Consider the following 27,040-nt stretch of genomic DNA (forward strand, 5'->3'; position numbering starts at 1 on the left):
TACAGGATTGTTTTGACTATCCTGGGTTTTTTGCTTTTCCATATGAAGTTGAGTACTGTTCTTTCGAGGTCTGTAAAGAATTTTGCTGGGATTTTGATGGGCATTGCATTGAATCTGTAGATTGCTTTTGGTAAGATTGCCATTTTTACTGTGTTAATTCTGCCTACCCAAGAGCATGGGAGATCTTTCCACTTTGTGGTGTCTTCTTCAATTTCTTTCTTCAAAAATTTAAAGTTCTTGTCATACAAGTCTTCCATTTGTTTGGTTAGAGTTACTCCGAGATATTTTATGCTATTTGTGGCTATTGTGAAGGGTGTTTTTTTCTCTAATTTCTTCTCCAGCCCTTTTGTCATCTGTGTACAGGAGAGCTACTGGTTATTTTGAATTAATCCTGTATCCTGCTACATTACTGAAAGTTGTAGAAGTTCCTTGGTAGAATTTTTTGGATTGCTTATGTAAACTATCATATCATAAGCAAACAGTGAGAGTTTGACTTTTTCTTTTCTGATTTGTATCCCCTTGGTCTCCTTTTGGTGTCTTATTGCTCTAGCTAAGACCTCAAGAACTATATTGACTATGGAGAGAGTGGACAACCTTTTCTTGTTCCTGATTTCAGTGGAATCACTGGGAGTTTCTCTCCATTTAGATTGATATTGGCTGTTGACTTGTTGTTTATTGCCTTTATTATGTTTAGGTATGTTCCTTGTATTCCTGTTCTCTACAAGACCTTTATCATGAAGGGATGATGTATTTTGTCAAAAGCTTTTTCGGCATCTAACGAGATGATCATGTGGTTTTTATTTTTCAGTTTTTTTATATGGTGGATTAGTTTGACAGATTTCTGTATGTTGAACCATTCCTGCATCTCTGGGATGAAGCCAACTTGATCATGGTGGATGATGGTTCTGATGTGTTCTTGGATTCCATTTGCTAGTATTTTATTTAGTATTTTTCATCAATGTTCATGAGAGAGATTGGCCTGTAATTCTCCTTCTTAGTAATGTCTCTTTCTATGGTTTGGTTATCAGGGTAATTGTAGCCTCATAAAAAGTTTGGCAATGTTCCTTCTGTTTCTATTGTGTGGAATAATTTGAGGAGTATTGGTATTAGTTCTTTGAAAGTCTTGTAGAATTCTGAGCTGAAACTATCTGGTCCTGGACCTTTTTTGGTTGGGAGACTTTTGATGACTGTTTCTATTTCTTCAGCAGTTAATGGTCTGTTTAATTTGCTTATCTAGTCTTAATTTAATTTTGGTAAGTGATATTCAGAAAATTGTCTATTTCCTTTAAGTTTTCCAGTTTTATGGAGTACAGTTTTTCGAAATATGATCTGATGATTCTCAGTGTTTCCTCCATATCTGTTGTTATGTCCTTTTCATTTCTGATTTTGTTAATTTGGGTATTCTCTCACTGCCTTTTGGTTAGTTTGGATAGAGGTTTGTCTGTTTTATTGATTTTCTCGAAGAACCACTGATATTTTGTATTGTTTTCTTTGTTTCTATTTTGCTGATTTCAGCTCTCAATTTGATTATTTCCTGTCTAGTTCTCTTAGGTGAGTTTGCCTCTTTTCGTTCTAAAATTTTCAGTTGTTATGTTAATTCACTGGTGTGTTTTTTTTCCAACTTCTTCATGTAGGTGTTTAGTGCTATGAACACTTAACACTGCTTCCATTGTGTCCCATAAATTTGGGTATGTTGTGTGGTCATTTTCATTGAATTTTAGGAACTTTTTAATTTCTCCCTTTATTTCTTCCTTGATCCATTGATGATTCAGGTGAGCATTCTTTAATTTCCATGTGTTTGTGGGTTTTCTGGAATTCGTATTGCTGTTGACTTCTAGTTTTAAAATATGGTGATCTGATAAGGTACATTGGGTTATTCATTTTTTTTTTTTACTTGTTAAGGTTTGATTTGTTACCGAGTATGTGGTCAATTTTTGAGAAGCTTCCATGAGATGCTGAGAAGGTGTATTCTTTTCTGTTTGGATAGATTATTCTATAGATGTCTGTTAAGTCCATTTGAGTCACAACATCTGTTCTCTTATTTCTCTGTTCATTTTTTGTCTGGCTGGTCTGTCCAGTGGTGAGAGTAGAGTGTTAAAGTCTTCCACTATAAGTGTGTGGGATTTAATATGTTATTTAAGCTTTAGAAGTGTTGCTTTTACATATGAAGGTCCCCTTGTATTTGGGGCATAGATGTTCAGTATTGAGATTTCTTCTTGATTGATTTTTCCTCTGACTAATATGAAATTACCTCTTTGTCTCTTTTGACTGATTTTTGCTTGAAGTCTATTTTGTTAGATATTAATGACCAGTGATTGCTATCTCCTGTTAATTTGCTTTTCATTGTTAGTAATGTTAATTTGTATGTTTTTCTCTTTGGGATTTGCTGCTATGAGACCATCAATTGTCTGTGTTTTTGTTGGTGTAGCCAACTTCCTTGGGTGGGAGTTTTTTTTTCTAGTATTTTGTGTAGGCTGGGTTTGTAGCTAGGTATTGGTGAAATCTAGTTTTGTCATGAAATATCTTGTTTTGCCTTTCTATGGTGATTTAAGTTTTGCTGGGTATAGTAGTCTGGGCTGGCATCCGTGGTCTCTTAATGTCCACATAACACTTGACCATAACCTTATGGCTTTCATTGTCTCCAGTGAGAAGTCAGGTGTAATTCTGATAGGTCTTCCTTTATATGTTACTTGCAGCTCTTAATATTCTTTCTTTACTTTGTATGTTTAGTGTTTTGATTATTTGGCGAGAGGACTTTTTTTTATCCAATTTATTTTGTGTTCTGTAAGCTTCTTGTATCTTCATAGGCATATCTTTCTTTAGGTTGGGAACGTTATCTTCTATGATTTTGTTAAATATATTTTATGTGCTTTTGAGTTGAACTTCTTCTCTTTCTTCTATACCTATTCTTAAATTTTCTTTTCATAATGTCCCACATTTCCTGGATATTTTGGGTTAAGCTTTTGTTAAATTTAATGTTTTCTTTAACTGATGATTCTATTTCCTCTATTGTATCTTCAGTACTTGAGATTCTTTCTCCTTTCCATCTCTTGTATTCCGCTGTTCATGCTTGCTTTTGTGGTTCCTGATCATTTCTCATGATTTCTGTTTCTATAATTCCCACGGCTTGTGTTTTCTTTATTGTCTCTATTTCAGTTTTCAAGTCTTGAATAGTTTCTTTGATATTTTTGATTTCTTTTTCTTGATTTTCCCTGAGGGATTTGCTGGTGTCTTCCAAATTTTGTTTGTCTTTTCCTCCATTTCTTTGAGGGAATTTCTCATTTCCTCTTTAAGAGTTTTAAACATTCTCTTGAAGTTATTTTTTAGGTCATTTTCTTCTGCTTCATCTGTATTTGGTTGTTCAAGTCTTGCTGTTGTAGGGTCTTTAGGTTTTACTGGTATTGTGTTGCTCTTTGTGATGTTGAATGTGTTCTTACCTTTCGTACTCATCTTTTTCTCTAATAGGTGTGGTTGGGGTGTCTGAGATTCTGTTGATTAATCTTCTAGGTGCCAAAGAATCCAAAGCTCAGATGGTTGTTCCTCATGGTACAGTCAGTGCCACAGTTCTAGTTTACCCATTGGTTACTTTGTGTTCCTGGAGATAGCTCAGTGCTCCTGTATTTTTCTCTGCTCCCTTGGAGTTTGTTGTCTCAGGCCTACTAGGTTACTGGCTTTTACCGGTTTCTGTAAATCTTGGTCTGGATCCCCTCCTGTGGATGTCCCTTGCCTGGAGTTGGTCCTGCAAAGGTTTCTGGCTCCAATCTACTGCCTCGGAGTTCCCAGGCTCGGGTGCGCCTGGAACTGCAGAGGACCTGGCTCTGGCTTACTCCCTCAGAGATCACAGATTCACACTTAAACCTGCAGAGGTTCCAGGTTCCTGCCTATTGCCTTTGAAGTCCCAGACCAATGCCCAGGCCTACAGAGGTCCTGGATAAGGCCTATTCCCTATGAGGTCCCAGACTCACGCCTGGCCCTACAGAGATCTCTCTGGTTCCTTCCTACTCCCTTGGAGGTCCCAGATGCACGCCTAGACTGGCAGATGTCCTGGCTCAGGCCTAGTTCCTGGGAGGTCCTAGACTCACACTCAGACCCATAGTGGTCCTGGCTTACGTCTACTCCCTTGAAGGTCCCAGATTCACGTTGAGACTCCAGCAGTCTCTGGCTCTGGCTCACTTGCTCAGCGGTTACACCTGCTTATTCTGGATCTTGGACATAATTTTTATGGCATACGTATTACCTTCCTGGACAGGCACCCTATCTATCAATCTGTCATAACTGTTTAACAAATTTTGCTTAATACATTCAACAGTATGAATTCTCTCAGACAGTGTCTCTTCACCCTCCATCACTGACTGGCTTTGGTCCATGAAATTGGTCGTATCCTTCTCCAGAGTGCCGATTTTTCCTTTTAGCTAGTCATTATCAGTCTTACAGTGCCTCATTCATGGCTCTGTTATCAAACCATTTTTAAAGGAGAAAATATGAAATACACAGCTAATCCCTGGTATGAAATATAGGGATGTAGGATGGAAATTACATAAGCCTTGTACAATTCCGTACATGGTATAAGTTAAAAAGCTGTTGTGTTGCATTGATAATTTATTTGTTATGTTGACATTATAAATCTCACTTGTCAAAAAAATAAAAAAAAATAAATAAATCTCACTTGTCATAAGGTATATTGAATTGAAGTATGTGCAATAACTGTTACCTGCCAGCAGGTGTCGCAGTTGTATCTGTGTGGCCGGAAAATCCTAGCCTAGGACTTTTCACATTGGTTTTAACCCATTAGATCCTGAAAGATATGCTTAAATTAGGATCAGTTATTAAAGTGATCAAAGTGATTTTGAGAGTTGGTGACCAGGATAAAGAGAAAATCCAGAGCCTTCCATCAGTACAAATCACAGACCCTGCACTCTGCAGAGATCCCGCTGCAGCAGCAGCATGGGTACTGGAAGGACAGGAAGGCCATCCAGGGAACCCCACACCCCACCTGTGCCTTTGCAACGTGCCCGAGAAGCCAGACCCAGAGCAGCTCTGGGATGCCACTGAGGCCAGAGCTTGCTGTAGAGCCACGCACAATGGTGGCTGTCTGGAGCTGCCGGGGTCCCAAAAAGTGGATGTAATGGCCCCCAAGCCAGTTGTTGAGGGACACGGGTCAAAGAATTCCAGGCTAACTCCAAGATATACCAATTATATTCTTCTTTATTATAAGGGGCAAACTCACAAAACAGGAACAAGAAGTCTAGCCTCAGCTGTGTAGCATGGGAACCACAGAAAGAACCCTGGGCAGGCCAGTGGTTTTCTCCAGGTACCCAAAAGGTCAGACCCTAACCTGCTCCAACCTCTTAAAGATCATTGGCTAACAGAGATTCCCCATCAAAACAACGTTATTCTTACCCTTGGCATGCAATCTATTCCTTATAGAGATAACTGGGTTTTTGTTTAAACCTTTTTATGATTGGTGTATCTATTTTTGCCTAATTTAATGGACTGATTTTGTATTTTCTAGGTTTTTGGTAGTCTTATATTTTATTTTTAATCTTTGAGTTAAAAAAATGTTCATGATTTTAGGAACGCTAATGTGAAATTGATGCTCCAGATCATTTAGACACAGAGAGCAGAGAGAAAATACTTTGTACTCTTATTTTGGCCACTAAAATTTGAGCATTGTTATAGATCTATCTCAGAGCCTCCAGTCTGCTACTGAGCTACATCTCTAGTCCTTGTTATTTAAATTGGGCCTTAGTCTATAGCCTGGGATGGCCTTAAACACTCATTCCTTCTGTCTGTACCTTCCTAGTTCTGGGACACCACACTAATCAGGAATCTGTTTAATCTAGCCCTGTCTTGATGTTTTTCCCTTCCTCCTCCTCCTCCTCCTCCTCCTCCTCCTCCTCCTCCTCCTCTTCCTCCTCCTCTTCCTCCTCCTCCTCCTTCTTCTCTCTTTCTCTCTCTCTCTCTCTCTCTCTCTCTCTCTCTCTCTCTCTCTCTCTCTCTTAAGATAGAGCTCCAGGCCAGCCAAAGCTATATATAGTTAAACCCTGTTTTGGGGTGGGGGAGAAAGAGGGAGAGGGAGGAAGATGAAGCTAAAGGAAGTGTCATGTAAGTTAATATACAGAAAAGAGTTCTGTAACACAGTTGTTTCTAATTTAGTCTATTTTTCATTTTGCTGGACTTTTCTGCCTTTATTATTATTACAGAAATAATATGGCATCTATTCTAAGATTGATACAGTCAGGTTCAAGGGCATATACCTGTTATCCCAGTTTCTGAGATAGAAGGATTGCAATTTTAAGTGCAGCTTAGGCAACATAGAAAAGACCCTAGGGTTGTGGGAGGGGATGGATATAGATGCACATAGATAGTAATCAGAGAACAAAACTGCCCTCATTGTCAATGTGGCGATTTCTCAGAAAATTAGGAAACAACCTTTCTCAAGACCCAGTAATGCCACTTTGGGGTATCTATCCAAAGGATGCTCAATCTGCCACAAGGACATGTGCTCAACTATGTTCATAGCAGCAGTGTTTGTCATAACCAGAACCTGGAAACAACCTAAATGCCCCTTAACTGAAGAATGAATAAGGAAAATGTGGTACACTTACACAATGGAGTACTACAGAAAAAAATAACAACATCTTGAATTTTGCAGGAAAATGGATGGAGATAGAAAACATCATTTTGAGTGAGGTAACCCAGACACAGAAAGACAATTATCACATGTACTCACTCAGAGGTGGTTTTTAAACATAAAGTAAAGAAAACCAGCTCACAAATCAATCCCAGAGATCCTAGACAACAATGAGGACACTAAGAGAGACATATATAGAACTAATCTACATGGGAAGTAGAAAAAGACAGGATCTCCTGAGTAAATTGGGAGCATGGGGACCTTGGGAGAGGGTTGAAGGGGAGTGGAGAGATATGAAGGGGAGCAGGGAAAAATGTAGAACTCAATGAAAATAATAATTAAAAAACCTGATCTCATAGTCTTTTCTTGGATTTTATTAACCAAATAGTTTTTAATATTTAATATTCCAACAAATTTAATCATTGAAAATGTGCTTTGATATGTTGTCTTCCCCTTTAGGAAGTATTTAAAGAAAGAATTGGCTATATGCACATGTTTGAGGTATTGAAATCTTTGGGTCAGCCATCACTAGAACTGCTTAAAGAACTTATGAATATGGTAAGTTTTTAACCACTATGATGTGAAGTTCCTTTGTTTCAACTTTAAGAATAGTAACTAACCTTTTACTTCTGTGTCACTTTTCAGGCTGTAGAAGGTGATCATACTTCAGTTGGTATTTTGGGCATTAGTAATGTCCATCCTCTCTTGGTTCTTATCCAATGGCTTCCGGAGCTAGAATCACATGACCTACAAATATTCATCTCTGACTGGCTGAAAAAAATTTGTTGTATTAATAAGCAGAGCCGAACTATGTGTGTGAATGCAAACATGGGAATAAGAATCATTGAAACCCTTGAATCCCATTCTTCCCTACATCGAACTTGTGCTGAGAACTTGATAACAATTCATGGTTCATTGGGGAGTCTGTCTGTAAGCTCAGAAGAAATCCGTCGACTACTACGATTGCTGAGAGTAGATGAATCTGAGTTTATTCACCCGTATACCATTCCTGTGACTCGTGCAATTCTGACAATGGCACGGAAACTCAATCTTGAGAGTGCACTGCAGTATTTTAATTTGTCACATAGCATGGCAGGAATTTCTGTGCCTGCCATTCAGAAATGGCCTGGGTCTGCATTTTCCTTCTCTGCTTGGTTTTGCTTAGATCAGGATCAATTACCCCTTGACACTGCTAACAAAGGAGGAAAAAGAAAACAATTATATAGGTAATGGTACAAATTGTGGAATATAAATGAAGATTGTCACATTCTTAATTAGGATAAAGAATCTATAACAGTTTATATGAAATTTTTTATCTTCTGCCTGTATATAGTTTAGAAGTGCTTTATTGCTTTCAAAATAATTCTGTGTTTTGTATATTTTCCTGGCTAAATGCTGAGTAGCTTTAGGAAACAAAAATGAAAGTAGTATAAAAGTGGAGAAGAAATAGTAAACTGTTCCACTGAAGGAGTTGTGTTCTCATGTAAAACATTCAGGCCTCAGGTAGCTAATAATTTTTAATATGCCTTATGATTATTAAAACTTTTGTGTGTGCTTTCTGGATATTTGGAATACTTTAAAAGATTTGAAATTTGTGGTTTTGTTCTAGGTCAGAGGTTCTCAACCTGTGGGTTGTGAGTCCTTTGGGGGGCGTCAAAGGACCCTTTCACAAGGGTCACCTAAAACCATTAGAAAACACAGATAATTATATTTGCTTTGTAACAGTAGCAAAATTACAGTTACGAAGTAGCATTGAAATAATTTTATAGCTGGGGTCACTACAACATGAACTGTATATCAAAGGATCACGGCATCAGGAAGGTTGAAAACCACTGCTCTAGCTTGATAATAAAATCCCACTTTCAGTGTTACCTTTTATAATTTTTTAGCTTTTATGCCAAAAATGGATTTAAAAATGACTGAAATCAAGTCTATTGTATAGCAATAGAATTAAGATTGCAGCATTGTTGATAAAGATATTTGTAATCACATTATATGTTCACAATGGTGAACTTCAATGATGAAGAGACTTGTCTACTTTATTTCAGAGGTTCTGATAACATATATTTTTGTTAGTTTTTTTACAGGAAGTGGAATGGGTTTTGAAGCTTTTATTACTCACTCAGGTATGTTGGTTGTGGCAGTGTGCACAAAAAGAGAATATGCAACAGTGATGCTTCCTGACCACAGTTTCTGTGACTCTCTCTGGGTAAGACTTCAGGACGCCACATCAAACTCTCATTCTATCTTTCCTTTAAGATGTATAACAGTGCCCGCCTTTAATCCCAGCACTCAGGAGGCAGAGGCACGCGACACTCTGTGAGTTCCAAGGCCAGCCTGGTCTACAAGACCTAGTTCCAGGACAGGCTCCGAAGCTACAAAGAAACCCTGTCTCAAAAAAGAAAAAATATAACAGTTTGATGCATTTATAGGAGGAGGTTTTTTTCTGACAATATTCATTTCTAATGAATTAATGTTAAATCAATGTATTTTTGTTGCTTGCCTCAAAAATATAAAATGGTTCTCTTTGAAGAAAATAATTTTAAGAATATTTAGAACCTTAGAAAATTTTTGTGAGTCTAATGATAAAGGCTTAATTGTTTTATAGTACATAAAAAATTGTTACTTGTTTAGAGAACATCATTGAGTAAGCATTTTAGCTTTCCTTAATATTTTGTTCACACAAATTATAAAGTAATAATCTGTAAGCATATGTCATTGCAAAGACATGATATAATTTTCGTCATTTTAATGTGTCCTTTACTTCATTAGCACAACATAACCATTGTTCACATGCCTGGGAAAAGGCCCTTTGGTCAGAGCATCGTCTATATCTATGACAATGGACAACAAAAGGTTTCTGCTCCTCTCAGATTTCCTGCCATGAATGAGGTCAGTATATGTAGCTTCTCTGTTTTTTTTTTATGGCCCTAATTGATTGCAAAATCCTGAGAATATTCTAAATATTTTCCTAAAATGCTATGATATACCTTTCTATCTCCGTTAAATATCTTTGTTAAATTTGAACTAGTGATAAAGTAGCTTCAAGCTTTATTCTCCACCCAGGTTAGGAAAGCTTTTTGAGATTGGCTAATTTAAGAAAGTCTTTGGATAAAGTAGACTATTTGTCAGTATGATTTTCCTAGTAAGTTTCTTATTTCTCATCATGACTATTGAAGGTAGCTTTTAATTAACATTATACTGTTAAATAATACCCAATAAATTTTGTAGGGGAAAAGTAATTATCTCTATTTTAGATAATAGTAAAGCTCTTTTAACTTTTAAAAATAATACCCATTGCCAGACAGTAGTGAATCCCAACACTCAGGAGGCAGAAGCAGGTGGATCTTTGTGAGTTCAATGCCAGCCTGGTCTACAAGAGCTAGTTCCAGGACATGCTCCAAAGCTACCAAAAAAGAAAACCTGTCTCGAAAAAATAAAAACAAAAAAATAATAATAATACTCATCAGAAAGTTTATTGATTCATAAAAGTAATGTCTGTTTTACTCAACTTTGTCTCAGTTAAAAATAAATTTCATGTTGATATCTTAGGTATATACTTCCCTATTTATGTTGTGTTTCAGTTGAAAAATTGACTTTTATTTCTATTTTCAAAGTGCTTATTTGCTTACTTTTATATAAATGATTTTCTCTTATTTTTAATTAATTTTTAAATTTAGTTATTTATCTTTCCATTGGTGGTATCAAACCCAAGCTTCATACATGCTAGACAAGTATTTTACCATGGAGCTATATGTTCAGCTCCATGGTATTTCAGTTCATTGTTTAGTTTTGTGGTTTTTGAGATAGGGTCTTATTATCAGCTCATGATCCCTTTGCCTTGGCCTTCACCAGTGCCAGGACTTAAGTATGTGTCACCAGCTTTACACTGTTTAAATGTGAAGAGAGAGATTTATTTCAAGTTGTATGATTTTAAATAATTTTTGTCATTTTTTGTTTAATTTTTAGCCATTTACTTCCTGTTGTATTGGTTCAGCTGGGCAAAGAACCACTACTCCTCCACCATCTCAAATCCCAGATCCACCATATTCTACTCCCATAACCCCTCACCGGACATCATTTGGTGGAATATTGTCATCAGCCTCCTGGGGTGGAACAATTGAAAAATCAAAATTAATTACGAAATTAATTTCAGCTGGAACTCAAGATAGTGAATGGGGTTGCCCCACATCCTTGGAAGGGCAGCTAGGTTCTGTTATTGTATTCCATGAAGCACTCCAGCCTTCACAGGTTAAGGCCTTATATTTAGCAGGTAAGCATATACAGCCACAGTACTTAGCATTGTCTCTCCCCCAGCCCCCTTTTGTCAGAATGCATCCTAAGATCTATGTTATTTGAGTTGTTAGAAACATCTTGATTTTAAATTTTATTCTGGTAACATAGAACTAAGGATACCACGTATATTCAGTGATGTATGTGTGTGTGTATGTAACTCATTTTCAGGTCCAAATTGCTTAAGCCCTTGGAAGTGTCAGGACTATGATATGACCGGCCTACCAAGTAACATCCTCCTTCAGTACACAGCAAAGGTCAGAGTAAATGCATAGATTGTCCATATTTGTAACTGCTGTGAACTTGAATTCATCATTTTATTCCTTTTGTCATTTCAGTTGGCAATTGAGGAGGGGCTTCCATCATGATGTTTAAAAAAAAAATTTTTTTTTTTTAAAGGAAGTTGGTAAGCAACAAAAGTTGAGGCAAAACTCAACTAGAGTTCAGGTGCTATGTCATTCTACTAGTGTGAATTAAACTAGTTTCAGGAGTTTGTCTGAGTTGGTTTTAGTGAAAAAGACATTTTAAACTTGTATTTCTCTAGTTATATGAAGAAAGAGGTGAAACAGTCATACTCAAACCTTGGTTCAGTTTTTAAGATGTGATGTTGAGGGAAGGAGAGATGTTTTCTAAAGGATAGAAAACCCTGTTGGTATGCCTGCCATGTCTAGTTATTTTGCTTCAAAGACCTGGTTACCAAAAGTAATTGGAACTAAGACTGAAGGAAAAAAGACATTAGACAGAATTGGGAGGAAGAAAGCAGAGATGTGTCACAAACAGCATTATTTGCCTCCATCATATTTGGTGTTACATTGACACAGAAAATACTTTTATTGTGAGATAATATAGAACATCCTTTTCTACTTTAGCAACCTGGTACGTGATCATACTATTTATTTGTTACATCTGTCCTAATAAAATAAGATTCTATGTTCTGTCAACTTTGTATTTTAATAAATTTCAAACCTTAGAAGTTATTAAAAAGATAATAGTATAATAATCCTAAATTAGCCAATTGTTAACATTTTGTTGTATTTGATGACCTTTCTCAGGTCATTTGTAAGAGCATCTTGCTATAGCTATAAAACTTTATCCCTGAATTGTTTTACAGTTACTTACATTATTGAGTATATAATTGGTTTTCAATTTTCCCTAAAATACTTATTACCAAAAATTAGTTTTGGTTCAGTCAGGATCCATGTACTTACTCCAACAGTATGTTTGTTTACCAAACCATAATAACCTTCTTAACTGACAACTTCTAGTCTTTACTCTCCTATTTAGTCTCTAGTATGTAGCACAGATGACTAGGAAATCATTGGATCTAATCTAAATAGTATACTGATTAATATATTCTTTTGTTTTGTTTTGTTTTTTTTGTTAGAGTGACATATTATTGACATGTAATGGGCATCTGTCTTTTTTGTTTTGTTTTGTTTTTTGGTTTTTCAAGACAGGGTTTCCCTGTGTAATAGTCCTAGCTGTCCTGGAACTAGCTCTTGTAGACCAGACTGGCCTCATACTCACAGGGATTCACCTTCCTCTGCCTCCTTTGTGCTGGGATTAAAGGTGTGCGCCACCACGGTCCGGCCAGGCATCTGGTTTTTATTATTATAGTTGTAATCTTTTTACAAAATAATTTTTAATTTAGTGTTACTAAGATTATATTTTTTTTGTGACTGCTTTTTTGTTTGTTTGCTTTGTTTTTGTTTTTTGAGACAGGATTTCTCTTTGCAGTTCTGACTGTCCTGCAACTCACTCTGTAGAACAGACTAACCTCAAACTCAGAGATCTGCCTGCTTCTGCCTCCTGAGTTCGGGGACTAAAGGTGTGCACCACCAGTGTCTAACTTGTGACAGAAAATTTTTTAAAAATCTATACTATTAAAAATTAGTTATTATCATATTTTCCCCAAGAAATGTAATTAATATGTAGACAAATCAGTTTATTGAAGTTGTGTTTTTCTAAAATGGTGTAGTGAGTTCATGGAGCTCTTGTATTCTTTATAACCTTTGTGGAGACTGATGACAGGCTTTAAAAAATATACTGAAGAGTAGATTCTAGTTGGTTTACTCTTTCACCAGCTTTTTGAACACTTTTAAAAAATAACTCAAGTATTAATAAATGCTAATTTGTTAAATGGTACTTTGAAAATTCTTCACTAGTCAACTGTTTCTCCTTCTTGTCCTTATTTGTAGCAGGTGTTTAGTCATCTCTTTTTTTAAAATTCAGTCTTGTCTTTGTGCCAGGAACTGAAGGCAGTGGCATACTTTTGATAAATAAGTGCTTTAGAACTTAGATTTAGTCTCTGACTTTTTTTTTTTTTGAGACTTTAATGACTTGAGATGTCTCAGTAGGTAAAGTACTTGACGTCTAAACATAAGGACCAAGTTTGGACCCCCAAACACCCATATGGACCTTATGATGTGTGCTTCTAACCCAGGTGGTGGAGGGTCCTTGACAAGTAAAGAGATTGCTTGCCAGTAGTGTAGCTAATTGGTGATCTCTAGATCCAGTGAGAGAGACTGTCTCAAAGAAGAAGGTAGAGAGTGATTAAAGACATCCAAGATCTGATGAGTACATCTGACCTCCACAGACACAGACCCGATTGCATGCCCCACAAAGATGCGCGAGCACACACACACAGGGAGGGTGGGGGGACAGTAAAAGGCAAATGCTAGGCAAGTTATTGATTTTATTGTGTACTTTTAAAATTATGATGAAACATTCTTTATGTAATTAAAGTTACGTTTTGTTCTAATTGCACTAAAATGCTGTTTTTTTCCTTTGTTCTTAGGCTTGCGAAAATTCAATTTGCCTTGACTTGTCTACTAATTATTTGCATGGAAGATTAACAGGAAACAAAGTAGTGAATTGGGACATTAAAGTAAGTTAATACTAATATATAATAGGTAACCTAATATAATTTAATATAGTAGGGAGTGGGGCGCCTTGTTTGTCCTGGCCACACACAAACACACACCCAAAATAATCACATAGAAACTGTATTCATTTCAACATTGCCTGGCCCATTAGCTCTAGCATCTTATTGGCTAACTTTCAGACCTTGATTCAACCCATTTTTAATAATCTGTGTAGCACCATGAGGTCGTGGCTTACCAGGAAGGGTTCTAACCAATGTCAGTCTCAGGCAGGAGCTTCATGGCTTCTGCCACTATGCCCCACTTCCCAGCATTCTCTTCTGTCTACACCGCCTATCTAAGTTATGCCCTATCAAAAGGCCAAGGCAGTTTCTTTATTCAACCAATGAAAGCAACACATAGACAGAAGAACTTCCTACACCAATTTAATTTAATTTAATTTTAATTTTACTTAAGCATAGCACATAACTTGAACCTTTTTTTTTTCAATATTACAAACTGAATCTAGGCCATTTTGTATTTTGAGCATTTGCTTCACTACTGAACCACCTTCCTAGGCCCTGAGTGATGAAGGAGGGGCCAGGGAAGGTGCATGCATGTATGTATATGCTGTTAGAAATCTATTCTTCACTAGTTGCATGGATTGTACTGAAATCTTGCCTTTTAGACTGGCCTTAGTCAATGAGCACTCAGGATCACCATGTCTCTGTTCTGCTGGTGCTACAGTTTACAGGCAGTCATGTTCTGAGTTTTACATGGGTGTTCAGGATTTGAATTCAGACCTTAGGTTCTCATGCTTGTAGAACAAGAACTCTTATCCACTGAGCCATCCAACCTGCTCAGTGAGATGTCCCAGGTTTTATCTTTTAAATTTTTATGTAACAATGGACATGGTGGTGCATGCCTTTAATCCCAGCACTCAGGAGGCAGAGCGAGACGGATCTCTGTGAGTTTGTTCTCAGCCTGCTCTATATGGGCATTTTAGAGTGACCAAGGCTATTTATTGAGACTCTGTCTCCAAAATAAAACAAAAATTGTAACTTATTAATTAATTAAATGTTATTCAGATTTATATTCTGAAGGATGAATAGTTACAGTAGTTGAATGATTATTGAAACTTACTTACATTTGTAAACTATGCCATCAACTTAGCCAGCTTAAAAATGCATAGTTTAACTTTTACTATCCGTGTAATATTGGCTTTAAAAGACTAGTTTTGTGTGCTATGTGTAGAAACTTAATTTTCTCAGGTATGCTGTGCTCATCTGAAAATCAGTCTTTCTTTAATACTTTGTATTGTAGCTATACAAATCAACTAATCAAACATTTTGTCTAATGTAGAAGCAAAACAGGAACAGAATTATTGCAGGTTGTTCTGGAGTCCCATAGTTACTACTGTATTTTTTTTTAAGGTTTATTTATTTATTATCTATACAGTGTTCTTCCTGCATGTATGCCTGCAGGCAAGAAGAGGGCACCAGATCTTATTACAGGTGGTTGTGAGCTACCATGTGGTTGCTGGGAACTGAACTCAGGACCTTTGGAAGAACAGCCAGTGCTCTTAACCTGAGCCATCTCTCCAGCAGAAACAGAATTATTAAGAGAAAACCAGTTATAATGTTTGTGCTTAAGTAAAATCTAATCTTCCCCTGCCTCCCCCCCCCTCTCTCACACATACACATACACACACACACACACACACACACACACACACACAAAACCAAGAAGAAACAGGACTGAAGGAGCATGTGATCAAACCAGACTCTCTGAATGTGACTGACAATGGGGGCTGACTGAGAAGACATTGATAAAGGCACTAGGACTTGTTTCTACTGCAGGTACTGGCTTTTTGGGACCCTAATCTATTTGGATGCAAAGCTTCCTAGGCATGGATGTAGGGGGAGGGTCTTGGACTTCCCACAGGGCAGGATTCCCTGCCCTCTCTTTTTTTTTTTTCTTAAATATATTTTTATTCAACCAAGTATATCACATAAAATCTAAAATTGTCTTTTTGTAGAAACAATTCATTATATTTCTGCTTGTACTTCCTTTGGATCTGAGATGACAAGACTATCAAAATTCTCCCAAATGCCTGGCAGCAAATCTCAGAATCAGCCCTTGATGTGGCTTCACTGAAGATGAGGGTAGTATTTTGCCAGAAGTCAAACCAGCTTGGGGATGACTTTGCGCCACAGCAGGCTTTATGTGCCATGGCAGAGTTCTTTCTCTGAGTTTCCCTCTCATATTTTCTGCTTTGCAGTTTCTGGTGATATTTCTTTTTTTTTTTTTTTTTTTTTTTTTTTTTTTTTTAGGGGGAGTGGAGGAGCGGGAAGGGAATGGGAGGAGGGGGGGAAGTGTAAATTTTTGAATGGAAAAAAAATAAAAAATAAAAAAAATTTAAAATGTAAAACACAGCAATTACAAAAAATAATAACCAAGAAGGAAAATATTTGCCATCCAAAAAGTTCAGTTACTACTACACTAAGAGTTCTTTAAAATCAGTATGTTTTTCCCTCAACACATAATTTTTATCTTTTTATTTAATGGGTAAAATAAATTTTAGATAATTTAAAATATGTAAAATAAGGTGGCAGGGATGTAGTTTATGAATAGCTCTTGATAACTCAGGTATAACATAATGAATTAGGTATTGGGAGGTTTTGCTGAATAAGTGTTTTTAGCTGCTGTTGTAACAAATAACCGTATGAAATGGGAGATTTGTTAATCTCCTCTCCTCCCTTCTCTTTCTGCTTCTTTTCCCTCCCCTTCTCTCCTTCTCTTCTCTCTTTCTCTCTTATTCCCTTCCAGGATGTCCTTGAACATGGAATGTTCCTGCCCTAGCCTTACAGTAACACATCAGTGTAGGTTTGAATGTTTTAATGATTAATAATAGTAACTTCATATAACATCCTCTGTCAGGCATATAGCACTTTTCATACTTTACCTCTTCTGTCTTTTGTTAATTAAAATTTGAAGAATCAGTCATACTTCTAGTCTCTCCCTTATATTTTTGATGCATAACCATGTGGTGACAATTGCTTGTTCTTAGCATTGTTGGAGTTGCATTATATGTTGCTGTGTTTGAACTTCCTAAAATCTATAAAACAAGCACAGAAAAATGGCCTAAAATGGTCTCTTTTGAATGTACATTTTTGTTATCTTTGAGACTGTCTGCTTAAATATTCTTTCAACTTAGTCTATTCCATATATTACTTAAAGTTTATTAACAAACTATATCTTCATATATCCTGTAGATACTAAATCAAACCATTGTTTTTATTGTAGTATTAAAAAATTTTAATTTTGTTTTCAGGACATCATCAATTGTATAGGTGGGTTAAATGTACTTTTTCCTATCCTGGAACAAATAAGCCACTTTATTGAAGGACAGACTTCTGAAGGAATGAATGAAAACACAGTTCCTGAATTAATAACACCGATTGAACAGGAATGTATGGCATTGTCCTCCACAAAGGCATCAGGTAATTAAATTATATTAGCCTAAATTAGTCATTTAGAAAGTTGAGAATTAGTTGGAAAATAAAATGCCATACCACTTAATTATTTATAGCTGTTGTAGCTTCCCTCCTGAACTGCCATCGTTCAGTAAATTTATAATATTTTCATTAAAACATCAAAGATAATAATTTTACTTTTGACTTTCTTTAGTTTATGCTCTTAGTGAAAAAAAAAACCCTACTATATTGTTAAATCATGGTAAAGAAAGTATTTACATATGGATACAATTATATTGTAAGTAGTTGCTGCTTTTTCTGATTTTATTGTATAAATGAGTCTTAGAAGCAAGCTTCTGAATTGGATTGCTTCTTTGTTGCAATGTGTATTATGACATAAAATATGTGATTTCAAATTGATGAGAATGATTGTGATATTGATGTTTTCCTGTTTTTACAGAGTCAAGACTAGAGAGAAATCTAGTTGCAACATTTATCTTGATTGTGAAGCACTTTATTCAGAGGCATCCTATCAACCAGGATAATCTTATTCAGTCCCATGGGGTTGCAACTCTTGGTGCCTTACTTCAAAAGGTAATCAAATTTAACATGACGTTGATTTATTTAATAGTGATCATAAATGGCTGTTGTGATTTTATTCCTATTAATAAATGTTACTAATGATTACTGTATTACAACTCAAGTTGTATTAATGCATGTGGCTTGTTTCACAGGCAGCTTTTATAAATTTTAATAGAATAATATAAATTGCTTATATAAGAATATATGTTCTTTTTTTAATTTCATTTTACGTTCCAACTACAGTTCTCCCTCCCACCCCTCCTCGCCTCCCCCTAAGTAACTCCCCCATCCAGTCTTCCCAATGGGTAAGGATTCCCATGGGAGTCAACAAAGTCTGATACATTAAGTTGGGGCAGGACCAAGCCCCTCCCCACTACATTAAGACTGAGCATGGCATCCCACCATAGTTAATGGGCTCCAACAAGTCAAGTCGTGGACTAGGGATACATCCTGGCTCTACTGCCAGGATAGTCCAGGCTTCACCACTGCCTCCCACATGTGGAGGCTCCACAGCTGTCGGTCTGGAGTTCATGTGTTTTCATCCTGACCTCCCTTGTCATAAATTTCGTCCTCCCTCTCTTTAGTTGGATTCCCAGAGCTCAGCCTAGTGCTTGGTTGTGGATGTATATTTCCTTAGTTGCTAAGTACAAATTCAAGTGAAAGGTGAGAACAAGAAGACTCTGTTTCACACAGCTGATAAACTGACATTGACTGTATGCATATATTCATCAGGAAATCCTCTGACTGTTGTGAGGGAGAAGAGAGCTGGCATGTTTGCCATAAAAGAAGTGAAAGTCTGTCTACAACAGCTAGGGATTGTTAAGTTCCAAGAGTAGCTGTTGCCATTTGTCCTTCTGAGTGCTAAGATTATATATGTGCGGTCATGCCTGACCTGATATATAAAGACAAATTTCTAGTTTAACATGGTTTTCAGATAAGTCTTAATTTATAAGGAATAATTAAAGCAAATTACAAGGCCACTTTAATTGGAAGCTCATTGCATATACCACAATTTAGCTTCTCTCCTGCGTTTTTTTAAACTTTAGTAGGTGCTAAAATGGCCCCATCATAAGAAGTTGTGTGAAGGCAGGGGAAGCATTCCAAGAGACACATGGAATCAGCATGCCATTATTTTACCATGATAGGTTTTCTCATAGTGACAGTGCTGGAGAGAAGACTCCTGTAGAGAAAGCTGGTGACAATGGTTAATCCTGACATTTGGAAGGTATAGGCAGACTGGTTTCTGTAAGATTGAGGCCATCCTAGTCTATGTAGATAGAGGGTACTAGGACAGCCAGAACTCCATAGTAAGATCCTGCTATTCAAAAAAGAACATGAAAAATCAGTTAAGCTTTATGTGGCTGTTTCAGATAACCTCTAGGCAGTATATGGTGGTGCACAACTTTAATACCAGCACTTGGCAGGACAGAGGCCAGCCTGGTCTACAAAGTGAGTTCCAGGACATCCCGGGCTATATAGTAAAACCATTTCTCAAAAATTTAAGAAAGAGAAAAGAAGGAAGGTTCTTATATATGAATGATGAATCTTATATATCCGGTCTGACGCTCCTACCACTGAAAGACTGCCATTTTTTGTCAGAGGTATTAAGAAATTATTGAGGTTATTTCATGTGGCCAAGAAGAAAGTCTTTTGCTCAGTCAACTTAAGATCACCTTTCACATGGTGTATAGTCTGACTTAGGAGGCCTGTTTATAAAGATCAGACAAGACTACTGGCCAGATGAGCAAACAGAGTCACATGGAAACACTGATATTGAAAGGATGCCTATTTCATACCATTTTTGTTATGGTCAACCTAGGGTGCCAGTATGCAAAGTTTGTAGCCTGCTTTCTGGGGAACTACTAGTTTATAGTTTTATTGAAACCCTCTACGAGATCATTTTATAATATCATTGAGATATTTGTTTACAAAGTTGGGTTATAAGGCCCCAGTAAAAGTCATTTTCTTGGGTTTAATTTACTCAGCAATTTATTCATCAGAACAAAGGCATTGGGAGAAATGAACACAATCATGTCCACCTCACAGTGTTGTAAAGGGAAAGGCATGGTGGAAAAACGATGATACTGGTTAAGGTTGAGAACCATTAAAGTTACCGCTATACTTTTCAGTGGGCCCTGGAGAGAGGCACTGCGAGTGTGAGAAAAGATAATGTTCTCACTCCATGTGCAGTGATTGGATTTTATTGGTCTGTCTATGGGAGGAATAATTCTTCTTTAAAGTTTTCTGGAGAGAATTTTCTTTTTTATTCATTTTATTTTTGTGTGTATTGGTGTTTTGCTTGCATGTATGTCTGTGTGAGAGTGTCAGATCCCTTGGAACTGGAGTTACTACTATACAGTTCTTCCTGGAATTTTTGGGTTTTGATTTTTTTTTTTTTTTGATTTTTCGAGACAGGGTTTCTCCGTAGCTTTTGGTTCCTGTCCTGGAACTAGGTCTTGTAGACCAGGCTGGCCTCGAACTCACAGAGATCCGCCAGCCTCTGCCTCCCGAGTGCTGGGATTAAAGGCGTGCGCCACCACCGCCCGGCTGGGTTTTGATTTTTGTAGTGTGAACCACAAAGATATAGATACACACAGACAAACACACACATATTGAAGGGGTGCTGGGAACAACAGACTCTCAGAATTGGGGATCAAGGGAGCTGGGAACACAGGCTGCTTCATGCCACCTAACTCTGGTCTTCATAACCCAAGAAAGCACACACTACTCTCTTTCTCCTTTTAAGAGGTCATGTTCACAGACAGGAAGCCACACTTTAAAGCTGTTGGTAGAATGAATTCCTACAACAGTTCCCCGTTTTGTCTAAATAATAAGATTCTAATCCTACCATAAAAGCATTTACAATAAGAACAAATATCAAGTGTTGTCTAGGAGCACGAAAGGGTAGTAACATACACAAAAATGGAACTACAGCCAACAAGTACATCAAGAAAGGAACACATACTTAGATGTCCAGGCTATAGGTAATTGTCAAATAACAGAGGCAATTCCAATACTTGTCCTATCCTGAAGAGTCTAAGTTTTATAACTAATATGCCTTAGCTAAGGTATGAGAGGTTAGTAACTGTGACTATCTAGTCTTTACCACCATAAAAGCCCTTAGAAGGAAAATATTTTTACTTTGAGTAATCATGAAGTACAAGCAAATGACTTCTAAAAGTTACAAGAAATGATAGAAATAGCTGGCTGTACAGCTGGACAGTCATCCGAAGTCTCTCTGTAATATTGGGGTATCCAATTTTGGCTATAGGCCTAGAATATCTGACAGATCATTTTCAGAAGCAGGAATATTTGAAAGACTGTCCTACTCTGTCATAACAAAGTTCAGCAGTTGCTTACCCTTGTATCCTGCTTGTCCAGATTAGACAACTTGCTTACTATTAGCAGTTGAGGCAAGGGCAATTCATTGCACAATAGTCCAGTTTTGCCAAGAAGAAAACAAGCTCCATATGGAGTGTCTTTGGTGCCCATCTTTCTCTCAGAAGTTGGTCAATGATGCCAGGAGCAGTCATGTCTCATGTCAACAGGATTTTAAATTATTAAAACATTTAAATGTCATGTTCTGTAGATCTTTGAAGTGTTTGAAGATTACCTGTCTATGTAAAGTACATCTCTGTGCATCTAAAGAACCTAAAATAACTATAAGTATGACAAATATGGGTTATTCTGAAATTCTTAATAACTTATATAGCTTAAAGACTAAAGCTTAACATTATAGAAATAAACAATCTTCAAACGTGTATAGCATAAGGATAATCTCAAATTTTAACAATATATAAAAATATCCTAATCAGAGGTAGAAATGTATAGTGTAGTATGACAAAATGTTCTTAATTTGTATCAATATACAAAATATCTTAAGCAGAAGTAAAAACCTAAGTACAGTATGGCAAAAATAATTTTAAATTTCTGTACAAGGATATTGTAAACAAGTAGGAACATACACAATAGGAAAAATAAAATTTTGAATTTGTATCAATATATAAATTACCTTAGAAATGCAAAAATAATTTTACACATGTATCAATATACAAGAATCTATACCAATGTAAATTGTCTAAAAATAATAGTTGCTAAAATAGTTTACAAGTAAATATACTAGTCTACCTTGTTATTTTAGCTTATCTTTTTCCCTTTTTTCTATACCAAACAAGATTCCTGATTCTAATTATTATTATTCTGTCCCCAATTCTATAATAACTTATAACCAACCCTGAGGAAAACAAAATGCCATTTATCCTATCTGTTGGGAGAGGGGGTTCATTTTTTTCGGAATTACTTCCAAAATTACTGCAGGTGGCAATATCTCTATAGGATCATATAAAATTTTAAAACAGTGGATAAGTCTCAAGAGGGCTAGCTGTAACATTTATAGCCAGTCTCTGAGTAGTAGGTAAGGCTTATCTGAAGTTCTTTTCTAAAATTATGGCTAGAGTGTTGTAAGAAGGTGGAGCATCTCAGCTAGACAAATTAGAATCGTCTTAAACAGTTTGTAGTTCAAAACCGATCTTTGAGTAGTGTTTATTAGCTCTATGGCATCATCATGAACCAGGTAGTATCATTGTTGTGGGATCCCATCTTCTTTCTAGAGACTTCAGAGATTGCTGTTAGGAAAATCTATTGTTCACTGTGAAAAACTTAAACATTATTAATATCAAAACAGAAGGTCTAAATTTTAAGATCGATATTTATCCAAAGAAAGGTACTAAAGAGTCAAAAATAAGTAAGGGGAGAAATTGAATTTTGGGGAGATAACAGAGTTTTGACAACAATAGTTTCTAGATTTTTGGCTTTCTTCTGTCTCACATCAGGTGGCTCTTCTGATATGAGACAATAAACTTTGAATTTTTCTTCTAACAACATACTTGGATTTAGAGGAGAGAATCACACTCCAGCTCCAAAACCAGCTTTGATTTTTTTTCATATTTTTTTTATTAAATATTTTTTTTTATTGAGAAAAGGAGAAAATAAAAAAAACAAGTTTCCACCTCCTCCCAGCCTCCCATTTCCCTCCCCCTCCTCCCACCCTACACCCCCTCCTCCCACCCTTCTCCCCCTCCCCCCACTCCTTTCCCCCTCCCTCTCCAGTCCAAAGAGCAGTCAGGGTTTTCTGCCCTGTGGTAAGACCTAGGACCTCCCACTTCCGTCCATATCTAGGAAGGTGAACATCCATACTGGCTGGGCTCCCACAAAGCCATCACATTACGTAGGATCAAACCCCCGTGCCATTGTCCTTTGCGTCTCATCAGCCCTCATTGTTCGCCATGTTCAGAGAGTCCAGTTTTATCCCATGCTTTTTCAGTCACAGTCCAGCTGGTCTTGGTGAGCTCTCAATAGATCAGCTCCACTGTCTCAGTGGGTGGGTGCATCCCTCGTGGTCCCGACTTCATTGCTCATGTTCTCCCTCCTTCTGCTCCTCATTGGGACTTTGGGAGCTCAGTCCAGTGCTCCAGTGTGGGTCTCTGTCTCTATCTCCATCCATCACCAGATGAAGGTTCTATGAAGATATGCAAGATATTCGTCAGTATTGCTCAAGGATAGGGTCATTTCAGGTTCCCTATTTTCAACTGCCCAAGGAACTAACTGGGGACCCAGCTTTGATTTTTCACTTGAGTCGGTACTACAACTTTTCTGAGAAGTAAAGAAATATAGATGTTTAGGTAGTGAGATTTTTGTTTGCAGAGAATTTTGGTACCATAGGTCAGATTTTTCTTTGCTTAGTATTTTTTTTCTAGATAATTTTCTCTTCTTCTGTAGACATCTAGATGTCCAAAATCTTTTGATTTCTTGAATGTGGGTTTTTTGCTTTCTTCAATTTTACAGGAAAATCTAAAATCTCTGTTTTCCTGTAAAGACAGAAAGAAAAAGAACCCTCTCTACAGAGAAAGTTCCAGGGCAACCAGAACTACACAGAGAAATCGTGTCTCCAAAAAAATAAAATAAAATAAAACAATAAAAAAAAAGAAATACAAGCATTGACTGAACTTGGAATAAAAATTTCATGATGCAATTTAATAAAACAGATTTTAACTACCAAAAAAAAAAAAAAAAAGAAAAAGAACCCTACCCGAACCCTTATTTGTTGGGTTTTCCTTTTGACATGTCACATCTCTTGATGAAATATCACTTCTCCTTATTAATAAGTTTTTCCTGTGGAAACAAAAGTGAAACCTCTTCCCCAATGTTAACACATGTCCTGGTTTCCATCCTGAGGTCAACACATCTTTAAAGTGCATAGTTTTTTTTTCTATTGTTGAATGATTTCCATATCTGTTGTTCCTTTCTCAGTAGCATTAAGGAAATTCAAATTAAATAAGACATTAAACAATCTGTCTATTCCTTGTCTGTAGAATGGGAATGAAGATAATTTCTTAGAGTGTCTGTAAAAATTTATAGTGATAAGGTGTAGTGATATTTTGTTTGTAGTTTAAGTTTCCATGAAGATCCGAGTTCAGATCTAAGTCACTAGAGACCATAGAATGGTGCCACACACCTTTAACCCCAGGACTCGGGACACAGAGGCAGAGGGATCTCTTTTAGTTCAAGGCCCCCCTGGGCTACACAAGATTGAATCTGCCTAAAAGAGAAGCAGAAGCAGTGCAGTCCTAGGTTTGATGGAGACAGTTGTAGTCTGAGGATGAAGTCTGTGGAACAGTGCACTCTTCGGTCTGAGCACTGGCAGAGGTAAAAGATCTCTAGTGGCTGGCTCTTTGCATTTCAGATCTTCAGCATTAACCCCTATATCTGACTCAGCTTTTTAATTATTAATACCAATTTGAATTCATGCTGTCATAAGGTGCTTTGAGAATTAAGAAGAAAGACTTTAGAAACATGGCATCAGAAAATATGATCCAATGTTCAATTATAAAGTTTAATGAGTTAAGTTACTTATATTTTGTACCATTTTTATTCTATATTTTAGGGACATTCTGAATTATTTGAAGTAATAGTTTTATACTGTTATTTAAACTGACCTTTATTAAACCCTTTTCTGCTAAATTATAGGTGCCAGGTACCCTAATGGATGTTAATGTATTGGTGGCAATTCAATTACTAATTGAACAGGTATCATTAGAAAAAAACACATTATTACTTCAACAAATGTATCAGTATTTACTCTTTGACTTCTGCATTTGGAACCGTGGAGATTTCCCTTTTCGGATTGGTAAGACCAAACTGTCAGATAAAATATTATGTAGTTGTTTTCAGAATATATGACCTCCTGTGTGACTTTATTCCAGTTATGTTATTTATAAGTGAACATTTTCTTTTAGGCCATATACAGTATATTTCAACTATCATTAAAGACAGCAGGAGAGTTTTCCGGAAGAAGTACGGTGTGCAGTTTCTCCTAGATACACTTAGGATTTATTATGGGTATGACATCTTTGTTTCTTTTCAGTTTAATTTGTTCCTTTCTGTTTGACACTTGACTGGAGTGTGTAGCTTATTCCCTTGACCAGCAATTCTGTTATTCTAAAACTTTAGAGAAAAAGGGTAGTGTAAGGTTAAAATGATAAGCAATAGATTACCATTTATTAGATTTGTTTGTTTGCTTTGTTTATTGTGTAATGCTATTTAAATCATTAAGATTCTCTGTATTTAAGCTTTTTCATCTATAAAAAGCAGATTAAAACTGTGACTATAATCTGTGATAGTTTTGAGAATTAAATCAGTTAATATTTAAAGCACTTACAACTGTGTCTGATTCTTAGTATTAAAATTTTATAGTTATATGGCAAATATTGTAATAGTTTTATTTTTGTCACCGAAGTGTCCCTTAATGTAAAAGAAGCCAATTTGGCTTCTTGTTTGGTATTGTTCTTTCCTAATAAACGTGATTCATAAACAGTGTGGCACTGCAGGCCTGTAACTCCAGCATTTGGGTGTTAGAAGCAATAGGGTCAGAAGTGCAGGGTTGTTCTCAGCTCCACAGCAAGTTGTAGGCATGCCTAGGCAAGGCTAGACTCTTTCAAAGAAAAAGAAAGAAAGAAAGAAAGAAAGAGAGGAAAAAGATAGAACGAAAGAAAGGGTACTATGAATTCTAATATATTAAAAGTGTGTGTGTGTGTGTGTGTGTGTGTGTGTGTGTGTGTTGTATTTGGTCATGGGGTAAAAGGAGTATATGTGTAAATGCTGTGGATGCTAGAAGTCAAATTCTGATATTGTTCACACCCCTTTTTTGATTTCTTTCTTTTTCTTTTTCTTTCTTTTTTCTTTTCTTTTTCTTTTTTTTTTTTTTTTGAGACTGGTTTTCTTTGTGTAGCCCTGTCTATTCTACAACTCAATATGTAGACCAGGCTGTCTTTGAACTCACAGAGAACCTCCTGACTCTGATGAGTGCTGGGGTTAAAGGTGTGGACACCCAACTTCTGGTGTCCTTTTACTTGGAGTTGAGAACCAAACCCAGGGCCTTGAACTTGCTAGGCAAATTCTCTACTACTGAGCTAAATCCTTAAGCCCTCTGGTATCTCCCTTAATTGCTGTCCTTGGTTTTTGAGACAGTCTCTTATTTAAACCTGGAGCTCATCTATTTGGCTAGAGTGAATATCCAACAAACCCTAAGAATCCTATCTACCTCTCCCCAACACTGGATGCCATATACAGCTGTTTACACGGGTTCTGAAAATCTAAACTCAGGATTTTAGACTTTCATAGGTCCAATCAATGCTTTTTTAATTGGGTGAGTCAATTTTTCAGGCCACTTTTGGGTATATTCTTCTCATATGGGTGCTTGTGCACGTGTGTGTGTGTGTGTGTGTGTGTGTGTGTGTGTGTGTGTGTGTAGAAGCCAGAACCTTAGGTGTCATTTCTCCTCAGATGCCGTTCACCTTGGTTTTTTGAGATATGGACTACTCGTAGCCTGTGGTTCTCTATTTGGCTACACTGCCTGGCACCAAGCTCCAGACCACCTGTTTCTTCTATCTTTCTAGTTCTAAGTTTGCAAGTGTGTGCTACTATGTCCAGCTTTTTCACATGAATTTTGGAGAATGTACTCAGGGCCTCATGCTTTTGCAGCAAGCACTTTGTAGACTTTATGGCAAGTACTTAGAAAGATTTTTGTTTTTAAGATTTAGATTATATCTATTTCAGTGTTCGTGTGTATGTGAGGGGTTGGAGGAGCATATGCCACAGCTCATGTGTCAAGTTAGGACAGCTATGAGACTTAGATA

General features: G+C 36.7%; 1 protein-coding gene across 1 annotated transcript in view; it reads left to right on the forward strand.

The window, feature by feature from the left end:
* Nbeal1 (neurobeachin like 1) overlaps nucleotides 1-27,040 on the forward strand; it is a 181,677-nt gene that overhangs the window by 67,662 nt on the left and 86,975 nt on the right. The window contains exons 12-22 of the mRNA XM_041658971.1: nucleotides 7,094-7,192; nucleotides 7,280-7,860; nucleotides 8,711-8,843; nucleotides 9,407-9,526; nucleotides 10,604-10,907; nucleotides 11,099-11,184; nucleotides 13,725-13,814; nucleotides 17,123-17,291; nucleotides 17,725-17,858; nucleotides 24,873-25,032; nucleotides 25,142-25,244. Coding sequence (XP_041514905.1) covers nucleotides 7,094-7,192; nucleotides 7,280-7,860; nucleotides 8,711-8,843; nucleotides 9,407-9,526; nucleotides 10,604-10,907; nucleotides 11,099-11,184; nucleotides 13,725-13,814; nucleotides 17,123-17,291; nucleotides 17,725-17,858; nucleotides 24,873-25,032; nucleotides 25,142-25,244 — 1,979 coding nt within the window. The remainder of the gene's footprint in view (nucleotides 1-7,093; nucleotides 7,193-7,279; nucleotides 7,861-8,710; nucleotides 8,844-9,406; nucleotides 9,527-10,603; nucleotides 10,908-11,098; nucleotides 11,185-13,724; nucleotides 13,815-17,122; nucleotides 17,292-17,724; nucleotides 17,859-24,872; nucleotides 25,033-25,141; nucleotides 25,245-27,040) is intronic.

This window comes from Microtus oregoni, unplaced genomic scaffold (genome assembly GCF_018167655.1).
Source record: "Microtus oregoni isolate MIOR12 unplaced genomic scaffold, Mior012 000010F_ref0000083, whole genome shotgun sequence".
In the NCBI taxonomy this organism is placed as follows: domain Eukaryota; kingdom Metazoa; phylum Chordata; class Mammalia; order Rodentia; family Cricetidae; genus Microtus; species Microtus oregoni.